At 39.1% G+C, this 17,976-nt stretch overlaps 1 protein-coding gene across 1 annotated transcript; it reads right to left on the reverse strand.

Moving 5' to 3' along the window:
- Positions 1-1,868: 1,868 nt before the first annotated feature.
- LOC124624370 (S-adenosylmethionine sensor upstream of mTORC1) lies at positions 1,869-10,793 on the reverse strand. The gene is made up of 3 exons (XM_047149102.1): positions 10,253-10,793; positions 9,960-10,158; positions 1,869-3,490 (listed from the first exon to the last, which is right to left on the reverse strand). The coding sequence occupies exon 3, from the start codon at positions 3,246-3,248 to the stop codon at positions 2,187-2,189; it is 1,062 nt and encodes a 353-aa protein (XP_047005058.1). The 5' UTR covers positions 3,249-3,490; positions 9,960-10,158; positions 10,253-10,793; the 3' UTR covers positions 1,869-2,186.
- Between the last annotated feature and the right edge of the window lie 7,183 nt (positions 10,794-17,976).

A 17,976-nucleotide genomic window follows, 5' to 3' on the forward strand; every position in this document is an offset into this window, starting at 1 on the left:
TTGTCTATAATGATGTCCTTGCTGGAAAAAAAACTGCACAACTATCCAGGGAGATTTCAAAGTGGTGAACAGTTTGGCAGCTTGTTTTAAATATTGAGAAATATGAAATTGTGGAATTCATAAAATGAAGAACAATATTACCTTACAACTACAACATCAATGAGCTAGGATCAGAATAAGTAAATAATAGCTGGGTGTAAGATTTGTAGGGATATGAAATGGAATGGTCTCTCAGACTGAGCCATAGGTAAGGCAGGTGGCAGTCTTCAGTCCATTGGCAGGATGCTGGGAAAATGAAATTCATAAAGGAGATTGCTTACAAGCCACATGTGTTTCCCATCTTAGTGTCTTGTCCTGTTGTGCTGGACTAACAGGGCTATTCGACATTTACAAAGAAAGGTGGCAAAAAATGGTCACACTTTTGTTTGGCTTTTGGGAGAGTATCACGGAAATGTTGAAAACCTTGTATTGACAGATACTGAAGACAGATGCCAATTATCCCACAAAAGCCTACATACATTGTTTCAAGAACCAGTATTAAGTGAAGAATCTACAGAAATTCATCCTCCTACATATTGCTCCCAAACAGGAAGTGAATAACAGTAGACTAATTACAACACAAAAGGAGGCTTTTAAGCAGTCACTTTTCGCTCTTCATGTGCAATTGGAACAGAAATAATCCCTAACATGTTAAGTACCATCTGCCATGCAATTCTCAGGGTTTGCGGAGTATGCATGCAGAAAGTCAAAGAATGCAGTATCAAATTGTGAGCTGAATAGAGCAGAATAATAATTTAATATTCATATTCCTTCAACAACCATAGTTGATGTTTTATGGATTTAAATATGAACTTTGGTGAGGATGAGTCCTTAGGAACATATATAGGCTCTCTTTCTTTCCATATTATGATGTCTCAGAATTCTGATTGTGAGACATGGATTGAATTCTCAACAACAAATCGTGTACAGTTTTGTAATCATGATCATTTGTATAATTTCTTGTGGTATTAAGCATGTATCCTCCTTGGCATTGCAGTTTTCACTAATATCAGTGAACACCTGTAATAACATTGTGTCATAACAAACAATAGCTATTTTTTTGAGTTGTTGCTGTATTTATGTTTAGCAGTTCATCCAATACAGTAGATCTTAAAAGAAATTTGCATGAGCCCTTGTAGGAGGTGTGATTGAAAATTAATGGGAATTTTTTGTTTTGTGGGCTTTATACATCCAATTTTCAGGTGTTTTTTTTTTCACATGTTCGTGACGTGTGTTTGCATTTTCATCTGTTTTGAATATTTAATTAATTGTTGACAGTCAACATGTATTTTCGAATACTTGGCGAATTTTAAGACGGATCAAACAATTTGCATTAACTTTTGCATGAAAAATGGAATAAAGTGCAGCAAACGTTTGTCCCAAAATTATTGATTTTGACTAAAAGCAATGTCACATAGACGTTGCTGGAGATTTATGAACAACATCGACAACGATCCACAACTTCTAAAGGAGATCATAACAGGTGATAAAACATGGGTATGATGTCTAAACCAAGGCCCAATTGTCCCAATGGAAATTGCCCGAAGAGCCGAGACCGAAAAAATTTTACAAGATCAATGACATGTGAAGGTTCTCCTCACTGTTTTCTTTGATTACAATGGGACAGTGCATTATGAGTTCCTTCCTGTATTTTATCTGAAAGGGATTGCTTTGATGGGGACAAAGTTTATTCTGATGAATAAATAAAGATTCTTTATGAAAACAAATATTTTCATTACTTTTTGATTACTCTTGTTTAGTTTGTAGATGTATGGAAGAAGTGTCAATAGCAGTCTTTCTTACAGTCAAATGATATGGAAAGCTCATAATTATGGCAAACATATTTTAATAAGTCTTTGTATATAACAACAACATGTTTTTAAAAGAATAAAATTATCACTTCAAAAACGGTTTTTATGAACTCTGAAACAATATGCTTTAATACAAAGACACAAAATATGCCTGAGACATTCATACTATTAATGAAACTATTGTATTTATACAAAACAATTTCAGAAAGAACAGAATGGGAGGCACACATTCCAGTCTTCCATATTGCTTCCAAATGTGAAACTACCAAGACAAAAATATTCAAGCTCTTCATTCTTTATTCTTCCATTTACAGTCATTATTAAAATTTCAGAATTCTAAGTTTCATAACTCGGCAATTCTGAAAACATTTCTGCCATTAGTGCATTGTCTTGGTCATTTCTCTCTAACTGAGGAAGAGTCTCATCAGAATTATCACTTTCTTCAGATTCATAAGAGTTATTGTCTTGAGGAATATACAAGACATTATCTTCAACAGGAAGAGAATCTGGCAGTTTCACTGCAACTTTCTGAGCCCACTTCAGTGGAATATTGTGATCAATGCTTTTTCTATAGGCCATACAGTGCAAATGGGTCAGTTTTTCATAATATATTCTATGAAACCCCATTTTGCCCAAAACAATTCTCCAATGTTTCATTATAGGTGCATTTGCTGTTGCATGCCTTGAATCTGGCGTAATAATAAAGAGCAGGCCTTCAGGTCGAAGTGCTGTGTATGCTTTCTGACAACATTTATATCTCTCCTGTGGACAAGGTATGTATTCTAAGAATAAGGAGAAAACTACAACATCAAAAAAATTTGCTGGTATTTCTCCTTGAGTTAAGATTTGTTGAACTGTTAGAGATTTGTGACTGTAATCAGAAATCTTTGCATTCAAGAAGTCACATTGCCATACATCAGGGGTGGCCGGTGCCAGATCAATAGGGACAACTTGAAACACTGAGAACTGACTAAATGGGTTATAGCAGCTTCCTACATCCAATAACTTCAGTTTCTCCATGATTTTTTCAGGTGAAACATTGAAAACTGAGCTTTTGCATATTAATGATGATTTTGATGTATTTTCTGTATAATAACTTTGTTTTTTAACCTCTTTGATAAATTCTTCCACCCTGCCACCATTCAGAAAATAGTTCATGCACATCGTAACAACCCATTGGATCCTGTTGCTGGAACCATTCACAAGTGGGTCATTTGACTGCTCCCAAAATTTGGTAGCTAGTGTATGCATAACTGATGCATATTTTTTTAAAATATTCTTCTGATTACAGTGGTACTTCCATGCTTGTTCATGACCTAATTTTCTGCATTGCCTTCTGAGAGAATGATGTACTGATTTAATAAAAAGAGCCAGTTCCTGATGTCCTGGTGATGCCATTGTGCACCCTAAGCAGTTATACTTTCTTCTGCTTTTTCCAAAGCTTTATGTGCCACCAAGAGCTTCTCTCTTAAATCATCAGGATTTCTAACAAGTTGTCTCACATATTTAACATCAAGCTCAAGTATCATCCCTGTTAAGCGTGCTGCCAGCACTTCATCTGGATAGTCCTTGATTACCAGATCATATAAGGCTTCTCCTATTTCATCACTTTTATTATCATCATTAACTGGTCCTGTGCTCTGAAAATGAAACAAAAAATAATAAAATGATTTTTACTCGTCCCACAAACAACAAATATCAAGTGCACCAAACATATTACAAATAATTTGCATATGCATATAACACACACATACGTAATGACCAGCAGAATAATGCTATCGGAGCACAAAAAAGGTGATAATGCTACTCTTTATTCATAGGCTTTGAAAAGTGGGGTACCAGCTGCCTCATTCTACCTTCCTCACTGCCTTTAAAAATTTTTGCAAAAAATATTGTCATGCCCAACATATTCGAGTTATTCTTAACATGTAACTCACCTCTCACTCTCTCTCTCACAAGCTGCCATAACTATAACTCGCTCACACCCACTAGTCCATTGCTGTAAGTCTCTCCTGCCCAACCACTCCCAGTTGCTCATTGTTACTCATTCATTCGACCCAACTCATTATTTCTTTTTGTGCTCCAGCTGTTACTATCTCCTGTCTGACACCCAGTCATGTTCATTCTGTCTTACTACTACTACAACTAATAATAATAATAATAATAATAATGCCTCCTCTCACTGTTACTGTCTCCCTCTTGTTCTCTCTTACAGTTACTATCTTATTCATTCCTTCCACTGCTGCTGTCTCTTCTCACTGTCATTATCCCTCTTTCGCTCGTTGTCACTGTCAAGATTGTACGTGCACACGTAGGGTAACTCAAACTCGGCATCTCCCAAATGGATAAACATATCTACAAAATTTCCACGATGGTTTGAGACTGGAATCTTAGGAATATACCATAAAAATTACAGCCATTTGCTATTCATACCCATCTTGGAATACACGAGTGGGATGTGGTTGCAGCTAATGTTGAAAAATTGTGAAAATTTCTCCGGAACTACCCGTGAAAGTACGAAAATGCATCATTCATTTATTCACTTGTATGCACATCAATTACATTAACTCAAGTTTCTACATCTACATCGATACCTCGCAATCCACCTTATGGTGCATGGCAGAGGGTATCCCATACCGCTACGAGTCATTTCCTTTCCCGTTCCACTCATACACAGAACAAGGGAGAGAATACTATCTACATGCCCCCATATGAGTCCTGATTTCTCATATCATATCTTCGTGGTCCTTACACACAATGTGTGCTGGAGGCAACAGAATCGTTCTGCAGTTGGCTTCAAAAGCCACTTTTCTAAATTTTCTCAATAGTGTTCCTAAAAAAGAATGATGCCTTCACATTTGATTTCCTGAAGCATCTCCAAACACTTGTGTGTTGTTCGAACCAACCAGTAACAAATCTAGCAGCCCACCTCTGAATGGCTTCAGTGTCTTCCTTTAATCTGACCTGGTACAGATCACAAACACTTGAGCAGTACTCAAGAATAGGTTGCATTAGCATCCTACATGCAGTCTCCTTTATAGATGAACCACACTTTCCTTAAGTTCTCCCAATAAACCAAAGTCAACCACTCACCTTTCCTGTCACACTCCGCACCTGCTCATTCCATTTCATATCACTTTACAAACGTTGCACCCAGATATTTAAATGATGTGTCAAGCAGGACACTACTAACGCTGTAGCCGAACATTAAGGGTTTGTTTTTCCTACTTCTACACGTTAAGTTACTGTTTTTTTCTCCATTTAGAGATATCTGTCATTCACCACGCCAACTAGAAATTTTATTTAAGTCATCTTGTATCCTCCTACAGTCAGTCAATTTCAACACTTTACCGTATGTCACAGCACCATCAGCAAACAACTGCAGATTGCTGCCCACCCTGTCCAGAAAATCATTTATTTATATCGAGATAATAGCATTCCTATCACACTTGCCTGGGGCACTCCTGATGATACTCTTATCTCTGATGAACACTCACTGTCGAGGACAACATACTAGGTTCTATAACTTAAGAAGTGTTCAGTCCACTCACATATCTGTGAACCTGTTCCATATTATCGTACCTTCTTTAAGAGCCTGTAACAGGACATTGTGTCAAATGCTTTCCAGAAATCTAGAAATGTGGAAGTTGCTTGTTGCCCTTCATCCACAGTTTGCAGTATGTCAGGTGAGAAAAGAGCAAGCCGAGTTTCACACGAGCAATGCTCTCTAAAACAATGCTAATTCACGGATGAAAGCTTCTTGGTCTCAAGAAAATTTATTATATTCAAATTGAGAATATGTTTATAGTGGGTATACCCGTCATCAATAATCTATTTAATTTCTATAGGTATATTTTGTGTGTATGAGCTGCGTAACTTTGAAGCCCTGTATGTGGGAAAGGAATAAATATAGCAAGAAAATTTTCAAGGGTGTTAAAGATTGGGACCTTGGGAGTATACCACAAAAATTTCAACCACTGGCTGTGCATAGCCAGTTTCGAATCCTCAGCTGGGTTTTGGTCCACTGATGATGGTGAAAATGTAGTAAACAAATCCTTTTTTGGGGGGGATTTTCTGAGGAACCATCCATGAACTAATGCTACCTCGATAAGTCCCATCAAGCCCACCGTTATCACATCAAATGCAAAAAGAACCAACCAATTTGCTTCAATACCTAAGAAGGAGGAAGTGTGTAATATTCATACTTCGACCTTGTACTCTAGGATAGCGACACTAAGACAATCCTAGTGTTGAGTATGTGAATGGTCCCTAGCCCAAATCCAAAACACTTGACCCCTACCTTTCTATCACCAACAGACCCTGAGGTATGAACACCAGAAAATCCTGTTTTTATGTGTGGCATTTTGGAACATATTGGTAAGCATGCTGTCGCATGTGTGCCGATTATATGTAGCACTTATTTTGATGATGCAGAAAGTGGTCTCCTTCACTTCTAAATTATTTACATTTGTTTAGTAAAAGCTTTTCATCATTTCAATCTTGAAAAATCACAGCAATTACTATTGAAAGAAAGGTCTCAGAAGATGATGGCAAGAGCAATTAGCAAAAATTATTGGTGGATCAGTGTGTTTCATTTTTAAAATGATTATCCTCTATGAGTAATGAACTGAGAGACAGAGATTTGTACAGCTGTAATGAAACAAGTGTTAAATGATGAAAGCTTGTAGCAAGAAGAGTTGGTGTTGGGGAATTGCTAACATTGGAGTGTAGCATGAGCGAATGGAAATACGGAAGCGTCCGATCTAACCCGTCGGCTTTGACCCATGACGTCACAAATATAGCGGAAACGACAATTCCAATATGGCGGATATAGAAACGTTGCATACGTATCACAAAGACAAAAACACATAGAAAAACAACACACACGAAGGTTTCACAAGAACAATTTGCTAACATTGATAGCAAACAAAGATAATAATAAACAAGTGGTACTCAAGGCCAGGCAAGACGGGTGGAATCGGACACTTCCATTGACCCAAATAATCGATTAATAAACCCATACAAAAATCTTCCACTATAGTGTGGGCATAAACTTTAAGCCTTGCTACAGGTCAATTTGTTGCTATAACCAGATTTTCCACTTTCACATTCATTAACTATGTCAACTCACAAACAAACTGTCAGTGCCAACCTAACCTAGGCCTCTGGCTGCATTACAGGTCAGTTTACCACCACAATCAAAATATCCAAAGAGTCCATTAACACACTTTAACCCACTTGCGAAGTCCAATGAACCACAAATGGCACTCACAAAAGCATTTAGAAACATAAACATCCCACACAAGAGATCACCACTACAGACTCCGACACGCTCTCTGCAAACACAATCCATTTCAGATTCACCGCACCACCAAGATGTCACAAAAGACAACACAGTTACCTCACTGGTCAAAGCAGACAGGTAGACACCAAACTTCAGAGTATGTTGGTTGCAAGAAAGTGACATGGTGTTACGGGTAGATGGATAGTGACAGCTATTCAAACTGTTCAGAGTGTCCTGTCCCATTGTAATATAATTTTTTTTTTCAAATGTTTCACTACTGGGCAAGAGACGCCACACTTTTCCTGTATATGTAATTGTTTCATCGTGTTTTTTGCATTTTCACGCCTTTATCAACATCATGGCCTCCAAGCAATTTCCTCTGTAAAGTTGTTTCTATCACTGCATTAGCTTAGTCTGATGTTGCTTGTCACAGTCACTGTACTTTCTTAACTATCTTTTGAAATACAAAAAGCTCCATATCCACATCATACTGCACCAACCATGTCTTCTGTTAACAGCTCACATTATAGCTAGCTAACTAGTTTGTGATTTACACTCACAGTCACAACAAAATCACAGAACGGAATGTATTACTGCACTTGCAAAACTTTTTTTTGTATGTGTATTTTGAATCACCCTGGTTCCCAGAACTCCTGAAGATAGACATTGACTGTGGATATTGTATCACAGACACAGTCCCTTTGACTGTTCAGAGATGTCACTAAACCCGCCCAAAGATGTAAACAACCATGCATAAGCAGCACATATTAGATGGAGGGGGTCCAACAGCCGATCAATTCCAGTCATTCCACCAGGAAAGAGGTACTTGGGTTTTGTTGTCTGTAGTTCAACCATGCCTAGATGGTCAAATACAGCATTGTTACTTTGTGCCAGGAAGGGCACTGAAGAAGGGAAGTGTCCAGGCATCTAATACTGAACCAAAGCAATGTTGTTCGGACATGGAGGAGATACAGAGTGACAGGAACTGTCAATGACATGCCTCGCTCAAGCTGCCCAAGGGCTACTACTGCAGTGTATGACCGCTACCTATGGATTATGGCTCGGAGGAACCCTTACAGCAATGCCACTATGTTGAATAATGCTCTTCGTGCAACCAGAGGACGTCATGTTACAACTCAAACTGTGCGCAATAGGCAGCATGATGCGCAACTTCACTCCCGACGTCCATGACAAGGTCCATCTTAGCAGCCACGACACCATGCTGCGCGGTACAGACTCTCAGGATTGGCCTCACATTCTCATCACAGACAAGTGTCGCATATGCCTTCAACCAGACAATCGTCGGAGAAGTGTTTGGAGGCAACCCCGTCAGGCTGGACGCCTTAAACACATTGTCCATGAGTGCAGCAAGGTGGAGGTTCCCTGCTGTTTTGAGGTGGCATTAGGTGGGGCCGACATACGCCACTGGTGGCCATGGAAGGCGCTGTAATGGCTGTACGATACTTGAATGCCATCTTCCGACAGATACTGCAACCATATTGGCAGCATATTGATGAGGCATTCGTCTTCATGAATGACAATTCGCAACCCCATAGTGCACATCTTGTGAAGGACTTCCTTCAGGATAATGGCATCGCTTGCCTAGAGAGGCCACCATGCTCTCCAGACATGAACCCTACTGAACATGCCTGGGATAGATTGACAAGGGCTATTTATGGGCAACGTGACTCACCAACCCACTGAGGGATCTACGCCGAATTGTCGTTGAGGAGTGGGACAATCTGGACCAACAGTGCCTTGATGAACTTGATAGTACGCCATGATGAATGAAGGCATGCATCAATGCAAGAGGATGTGCTACTGGGTATTAGACGTACCACCACCTCTGAAGGTCTCGCTGAATGGTGGTACAACATGCAGTGTGTGGTTTTCACGAGCAATAAAAAGGGCGGAAATGATGTTTATGTTGACCTCTATTCCAGTTTTCAGTACAGGTTCCGGAACTCTCGGAACTGAGATGGTGCAAAACTTTTTGTGATGTGTGTATTACTAATAGAATCTAACTAGAACATTACTGATAAATATATTGTTAATAGTAAGTTCTGGTAAGCAGAGAGATTCAAGGATTGACTGAGACTGTGTGAATGTCAAGGAGGTAGCACCAACAAGACACCATCACCAGCTCAGGCCAATGACATTTGCTGATCGAAAACATTCGCTCTTCCTTCCTGTATATTGTACATAATACACTGCTTACTTTAACTGCATCAAAAACAAAATTCAGTTTAGAAGCCTCAAATTTCAAAAACCATAAAATGGCCAGCCAGGAATTACTTTCAAGAGGCAAAATTCCAGCCCTGTCAATAGACACAATTAAAAAGGAGAACACTAATCCTAGTTCACTCTGCAGGGATGAAAGATGAGAAAGTTAGAAAGCAACACTATGTCACTAGGAATGTAGGGTGTGGGATACTAACCCACCGTGAGGTGGAATGGAAACAAAGCTTAAGGGGGAGGTGAGAGTGTCTAACACGGCAGGTTGTGGGATCCTCTCATCCTGGAAGCTGAGTGATCTGCCCGTTTTTCCTGTCCACAAGCTATTCATCTTTCCTCCGTGAGGCAGGAACTAATAGTTCCAAAAACTAAAATCAATGTTTTCATTCCCAAAGGTGTCTATCTGAAGTAACGGAATTTTGCTTCCTGCAGGTAAATACTAGTTAGTCAATTTTGTTTCTCTGTAATTTTACTTTCTAGTGCAAGCAATGCACTAAATAAATTGATTGTTGAGAAACTAAAAGGTGTATCCAAGGAACTGTAGTATTAATAACCTAAAACATACTGAATTCTATTCATAGCTAGATCACCTGAGTGTACAGCAAATATTCATTCCTTGCTTTCTTTACAGCTGCTGTCAAGGCATCTGGCTCATTCAGGAGAAACTCTACGGTCTTGAAATCTAGCTCTAGAAGCATCCCTGTGACTTGTGCACATAGTTCTGTTTCTACACTTGCAACAGCAGCAAACAGTTTTTCTCCGAGTACGTGTTTCTTGTATTCTGGACAGCTGAACATGGAAAGATGACATATTAGAAAATTTTTGAACACACTGAACCTCTGTGGAGAATGTATCTTGTACAATGAACTCTTATTTTACTTACACGGATGTCAGTGACCTTCCAACGGCTTCTTCAAGCTGCCTTTCATTTTCGAGAAGGTGCAAAATTTCGTTATCTGTTAAGCTGAAAGCTATACGAGATGCAATTTCTCTGCCTAATGATTTAGAATGACACAAAGGCCATACTTTCGCTGCAAGATGATTTAACAATACTTTCCTAGTTTCAAGCACGGGAAGAACATTCATTTGACAAGCCACAAATTCAGTTTTTTTGGAGCTATTATCGAATCTTGTACATAACACTACTAAATGATGATGTGTCCTTTTACTCATACCATGTCTGGACGTTAGACTCCGCGGTTTATTCTACGCAACACAGTTTCCGTCCTCCGTAAACATAACCAAACATTTCTATGCCGAGCGCTAACATACCAATACCATCACTATGCTCTAAAGATTATGTATATGCAGTCGGTAGCAAAGATATAAATGGTTGAGGGCCCCCAGCTGTGTTTTCCACTAGAGGAAAGAAGTGGAAAAATCCACACTGGCTATCAGCCACGGAAACGCCACGTCAGGGTGTATTCACACTGTCCATCACGTCAGTTCGCTTAGCCTACTACTGAACGGTGAAATTCAACGTGTAGATTGCCACACGGGATACAAAATCCGGAGTATAGTATCGAAATTATGGAACTAACAACGATAAAGTTTATTAATGGAAAAAGCAAACTTCATAAAGCTTTGTTCACACACGCATCTAACGTGGCGACACAGCTTGTGACTTGCTGTAGTGGCATCGTAAGCTACCGTCCACATGGGGCGTAACAAATTCTGCGGGTGGCGTCAACTGAAATCAAATGAGCGAGTATGAATGTTGTAGTGCAGGTTATGCCCTTAGAGCTAGGATGACTGTTAAATACGAGGAAGACGAAACCTAAATGTTAGATCCGAAAATAGATTTCGCTCAGGGATAAATCAGGGGAAACAAACACATTTATAACAAAATAATATTCAGAGAAGAAAATGCTGTCTGCAATGGCAAAATAACCAACAGCTGGCAGGTATCATCGGCAGACACGCCAGTCTTCCAAGACTTTAGATCTTTATTATATCCATTGATATAGGCACTTCGAATAACTAATTTTTAGTGTCACAACTACCACACCACACTCTGGAACTATTTCCTGCGTATAATGCAAAATTTATACAATGCTTGGTCTCACAAATTACGAAGTTTATACGACACGCTTTTATGATTAAATATATTAAGTTTCCTTATTCATCTTTTAAGACTATGGGTTACGTAATTTATTTGCACACACACACACACACACACACACACACACACACACACACACACACTGCTGCTGCTGAAAATCAGACATAGGTTGCCAATCGTGAAGTTCTAGAAGCTGCAAATGTATACCTGCCGACCATTGTTTTCACTTTCTTTTAGAAATAAAAAAAAACCATTGAAATCGAATGGTGTGCAACAGCAATTACACCACGATAACTTCGACAGAATACTCCTGTCTAGAAATACTGTCACCAGGTAACAGTTCTGTTAGGAAAGTAGCGCATCAAAGTTCAACCAAGCTTAACTTTTTGTGTGATGACAAAAGTTGAGTCTCTGAAGTTGCACCACTAAAACCTGGGAGCTCACACATGCAACTGCAATGCAACCCCAATATGCCACTCGCTGTGGCGACACCTTTGTTGCCTGTGTGAACCCGGCTTAATGCATATTCTTACTTCACTTCAAAACTTCGATCTTTAATTGCCATCGAAAGTACAGGATGATTATTAATTAAAGTTAAACTTTCAAACCGCTGTAGAAATAACACCACCGGTCAACGGAATATTATCGGAGAAGAGGGAAAACGTATGGCAGAAGAAAAATAAATAGTTACAAAATGTAACAACAGATGGCGCTGTAAGCATCATAATTTAATAGTGGTCGGCAAATGAATCATACAACAATGCCTAACGTGTACGCTTGACATTAAACAAACTGCAGTACTCAGTGTGCATGGATGTACAGGTTTGATAGTGTTAGCTAAGTAAGCCCAGCCACCATAGCAAGGTCATATCACATCGGATGGGACAAATCAGTTTTTAATTGCCTTGAGACCAAAAACCGCATAAAAGGCATCACTCACACCGGTTTTTAATTGTCCTGAGGCTAAAAACCGTATAAAAAGCATCAGTCAAAATCAAATCGGATTATTAATTTCCATGTGACTGGCGCAAGACATGTGAAATATGTTGTCCACCGTTTTCTGCAACTAGTTGAAATCGAGAAACAGAAACCTGAGAAGATTTCATCATCAAGATTCGCCGAGAAAGCCTGCATTCTCGAGAAACAGCATGTTCCACAACTGATCGAAAAGTTTTGGGGGTCACGTTCAGAATGTGTGCCTTCAATGCAACTAAGTTTGCCATTGTAACACTGAACACAACATTTTTCAGATAGCACCACAACCAGAAGTCACACAGATTAAGATCAGGTGATTGGGACGGCCTGGCTGCAGGGAAATGGTGGCTGATAATTCTAGCATTTCCGAAATGGCGCTTCAGCAGATGCTTAACTGGATTTACAATTTGCGGAGGTGCGCGATCTTGCTTAAAAATGATCTCATCCACACAATCACGCTGTTAGAGAGCTGGAATGACTTGGTTGCGCAAAAGACACTCATAGTGCTTACCAGTGGCAGAACAGGTAACAGGACTGGACGCACCTGTCTCTTCGGAAAAACATGGCCCTATGATGCCATAAACCCACACCAAACAGTGACCTTTTCAGGATGAAGTGGTACTGGTTGTTTTGTGTGTGGATTTTCTGTGCCCGTATTCGACGGTTCTGTGTACTGGTATATCCTGTCTCATGGAAGTGGGCTTTGCCTGTCCACAAAATCTTCCATGGCCAATCATTGTCCACTTCCATTTGAGCAAGAAATTCTAAATCAAAGGTCTCTCTTGCTGGCAGGTCAACAGGAAGCAGCTCGTGAACATGGGTAATTTTTAATGGATACGAAGGAAGAATGCTTCATAGGATTTTATGCACCTTGCTCATGGGTATGTCCAGTGTTTGTTCAATTCTCCACTCACTACACGTTTGCACACCACCACTTGTCTCCTCCTACATTGCTGTGGTCACTGCTTCCACTGACGTCGAATCAATTCGTTTCCTCCCTCTATGATGTTGCACACCAAAAGAACCCATCGTTTCGAATTTCCAAATCTTTTTCTCCAGACTCACTGCATTCGAATCATTCAGTGTCCAGAACTTCTGCAGAGCGACGTGTGCACAGTCGGCATTCTTGTGACACAGCTTTACAAGCAGAGGGCGATCCTGCATTGAGACAGTCAGGGAAAACGTTGCACACGAGAAAGGAGGAAAAGCAGTAAGCCAGACGTGTTCATACCAACTTCAAGGGGTCGTGCACATGACAGGTGTTTTTATTTACATATTCGACACATACAGCGCCATCTATTGATCAGTTTTCACAGTATTTTTTTTCTTCTGCTGTACGTTTTCCTCCTTCTCCGATAATATTCCATTGCAATTTGACGTCATTCTGACCAGCTGTGTTATTTCTACAGCGGTTTGGAAGTTTAACTTTAATTATAATCACCCTGTATATACACACAAAAACATGAAACAATATTTAGAATAAGTAGAGTCTGTTTATCTTATCCATCATGTTGTTTTGTTATGAAATTAATAACACAATAAACAACTGTACATTCCTCCTTCATTAGATCTGACTTTTTCACTTAAAATGTTATTTCAAAAATCGATTCGTCAATTTTTCTTCTTACTTATATACAGTAGGGCCAACAGCTGTGTTATGTTACTGAGAATACATAATAATTTTCGCTTGCAGATCTGACCTATATTGCGGAAGAACACTCAGTGGAAAAATATCCCAGTAGTTATGGGACATTTGCTGTTTGCCATGAAAAAAAGCACAATAATAAAAAAATAAAAACTAAGAAGACACGAAAACAGAAATCAACAACTAAAACTTGAGTGCGCTGGGCGAAAATAGGTTAACCTTCGATCTCAGCAGACAATGTCCCGAGAAATCGCGACGTGACATAACATGACATGACGTGACGTGACGTGACCTATTGGTTCGCAAATGCCACTATTTGAAATGCATTGTGGAATATTTCGATGTGACGTGATGGCCAGTGTGAATTGGTACTAACAAGTAATTAGTCCATTGTATATAATAAAGTAATGCTTACACTTCATTCAGGAAGTAATATAGTAATCTGATAACACCAGAACAAGTTTATTGATCAACAAATACATATCCATGGGACATCTCTATTGTCAGAGATAAAATCTCTATCGTCAAAGTTGGTCAAATAGATTGAGTACTCAGTTGTGTGGGCAAATTTTAGGTATTGAAGAAACACTGAGTGAACTGAATCTTCAAGATACAAAAGAAAGTGCCTAGAATTGATGATCGGATAGCAGTAGTGGAAAATGTCAAACCTTGGGAACCGAGAGTTTGGCTGCAGGAACATCCCAGCACTCACAAACATTTGTCACTCTACCAACGTCCGGTTCTTGGTATCAGTGTCACCCTGTTGTCGACAGAAGTCGAAATGCAAGGTGTACTTTCCCAACGATCTCCTATAGCAAATGCTCCAGTTGCTCTAACAGCAATGTGGGGGATGTGTTGTATGAAGGTCCTCTCAAGGTGACACGATTATTGGCCACAAATGGACTTTTACGAATAGCAGGTAGTCCTGAATTGCACTTCTTCTGCCTGAAAACAGGAGTCGCCACTGTCGTTGTACTTTCCAGGACACACACTAAAATGCCCATAGAAGTGGATGTTTATATACCTGTACCTTGCAGGCCCATTTGTGAAAGCAGTGTGGTTGACGATTGTAGATGTACTCTCTGACTTTCAGTATGCTGGTTGGATGACAGCCACCTTATTACAAGCTATTATCCAGTCGCCGGAGAAGTTACTTACCATGTAGGGGATACCACACACCATAGTCTGACACATTGGCCCATAGCTTTCTATAGCTTCAGCCACTGAAACACTTGACCACGACTCCATTCAGTCCAGCATCAAAACAGAGGTTGAGAGCATAGTCAGGACAGTCAAAAGCCAAATTCAGAGCTTGATGATGATATCATCATCAATTATCTGCCAATGTAGGAGACACCTGAACCAAATTTACCAGTTAAAAAGAGCCTAGCAAATGCTTGTGATACGACAAGGTCTCCCAAATCTGGGCTTACCACATTCAGCTACATACATTCCATGGCGAATGCAGAGTGTTGAAGTTCATCAAACAGGATAGCAGAGTTCATCACAATCACTGAATGGAGAAAGCTCACATGTCACAAAAAGCAGTTGGTGTTATAGGCATCATTAGACAACACAGGGCTAGCAACACCTCTCAAAGTACCCAGAAAAGTAAACAGTTCGTACTGACTGTCAATGGACAAACAGCAGTATCACCTCAACACAGCAGCCACTCTCTATTACCAGAGCCCGAGGTGCCAAATGTGACATGTGGGGACCTATGAAGGTGAATATACCACCACTTGGCAGTGAGAAATTAGCAAATACTGCATTCTACCTCATTGTTTCTGATATGTTGGCAAAAATGGTGGCTATGAACGATTTTGTCAGACAATTGTTCACTAAATCATTATTATATGGCCCATGTCTGGTGTGAATGATTATCTTAGTAAGTTCATTGATGGCTCCATTTGAATCAGAAACTGCAAATGGAAGCTGTCAGTCCCATTCCAAAAGATAACTGCACATTGACATGTGCAAAGATTTTAAACTGTACATGTCCAGATGACTGCAGTTAAATGACACTCTTAATTTGCATCTTCAGTACAATCCTTACAATATGCATTAAAAATGTGACACTATCCATCCTAGAAAGGTAGTTTCATGAAATATAATGGAAAAAGTTTCACTTCTCTAATTCTTGTCTAATCTGTGCTTTGAATTCATTCAATATCCACATCATTGAATTTATATGATTTTATTTATACAGGAGCAAGTCTTCGATATCCTTACAGGGGATAGAGTTGGTCAACATTGGAAAAAGGAGTTCTGTACACATACATTGGAAAAAGGAGTTCTGTACACATATGTCTAGAAACAAACACATGTTGAGATTTGCCATCTGAGATAACTAACTATCTGCTGACACTGTAGAAGATTCTCCATATGATAACCACTTGTTCCTACACATGCTCCAGGTTACCTCAAAGATTCAAAAACATATGCAAACACAACTGGGGATCCTCAGATTTTACCACTTGCATTGGACATTTGTTCCTCTAATGTAAGCACGTTGTCAATAGATGTGAAATACAGCAAAGCCTTGATTTGTTGCCATAGCCTATATATCTATGAGACCAAGGTAAAGCACATGGGGAGGTCATACTATGGGTCTCTTCAATCTATTCATTGCTCAGTACCTTTATCTCCCGTATGAGGTGTAGTAAATAAGCTGGTGCTCCATTGTGCATAAACCACAACCATCATCTTTCTGCAATGGTAAACTTCTACAGTAACATGGGCAATTTGTCATGTAGGAATTCGTGATATACACAACCTGTTAATGTGCTCAGTAACATGTATTGCCCTATGGATCTTTCACCCACAATTACTGCTTTTGCATCTACCCAAATATTGTTGCTGCTCATGCGGAACTACCTTGCAAGAGCTTCGTTTATGCCTATTGCAGCTCTTTTCTTCAATAGCATGAACAGTAAGATGGACATTAATAACTATCAATAGGTCTCATTACTCCTCTGATTCTCAAAAAGTGCCAACAATAATTATGTATGCAAGAACCACAACAAATCTCTCTCAGTTAATTATATGTTCCATAAAAAATTTGGACGATTTATTTTTTATTGAAATGATATGGAAGTCAGTTTAAAGGAGATGTATACATGATTACTTTTTGGTAAATGGCTATGTCTGGCCATTTACAATTTTATAAATTCCACAGTGGCCTAATTTAAAATTTATGAACATAATATCTTTCAGATTTACTAATGTACTTACACATCAATCTAAGTTTCTTCCAAATTACCAGGTTTAGATAAAAAATCGTCTATGGAATAGAATCAGTTGTCGTAAAGCAGTGGTTGTAGGTTTGATTTAAAACTTGCTTTATTACCTGTCAGACACTTAGTGTTACTGGACAGATGATCAAAAATTTTTGTTTGCACATACTGAAATCCTTTCTGTGCTAATGAGATGTTTAATAATAAGTAATAAAGGCGATTTTTTTCCTCTAGATTCGTGAGTGTGGACATCTCTGTTTTTCTCCAGAGTTAATGGATTACTTATGACGAATTTCATTTGGTAAAATACACATAGTGTGCGGTTTTTTTTATTTTGAAACAACGATATACCCAAAAACATGCATCAGATTAAAAGATGGGAAAATATGTGTTCAATATCTTTAAAAATGTTATTCGGCGAGGACAACTTCGAATACTTAAATATGAACATGCCATTTTTATTGCAGATTCAGATTCCACAGGCAAAAATACGCAATTTTTTTTATGTAACACTCTTGTTGTTGGATGACAAATGGCTCTGTGCTCGACAAATAACAGAATAGAGTTCCAAAACGGTTTTATCTGAGAAAAATGCATTGGACCAAAAACAGAAATTCAGATATTTTCAGTAATTTTGAAAAAGCTTGTTTGAGGCATGTCCTCTCAGCAATACACTGCTCATTCAAGGT

Source organism: Schistocerca americana, chromosome 1 (assembly GCF_021461395.2).
Source record: "Schistocerca americana isolate TAMUIC-IGC-003095 chromosome 1, iqSchAmer2.1, whole genome shotgun sequence".
NCBI classification, from domain to species: domain Eukaryota; kingdom Metazoa; phylum Arthropoda; class Insecta; order Orthoptera; family Acrididae; genus Schistocerca; species Schistocerca americana.

What these genes read in the sequence shown, in the direction of transcription:
- LOC124624370 (XM_047149102.1), bottom strand. Translation starts at nt 3,248, where the DNA reads ATGGCATCACCAGGACATCAGGAACTGGCTCTTTTTATTAAATCAGTA.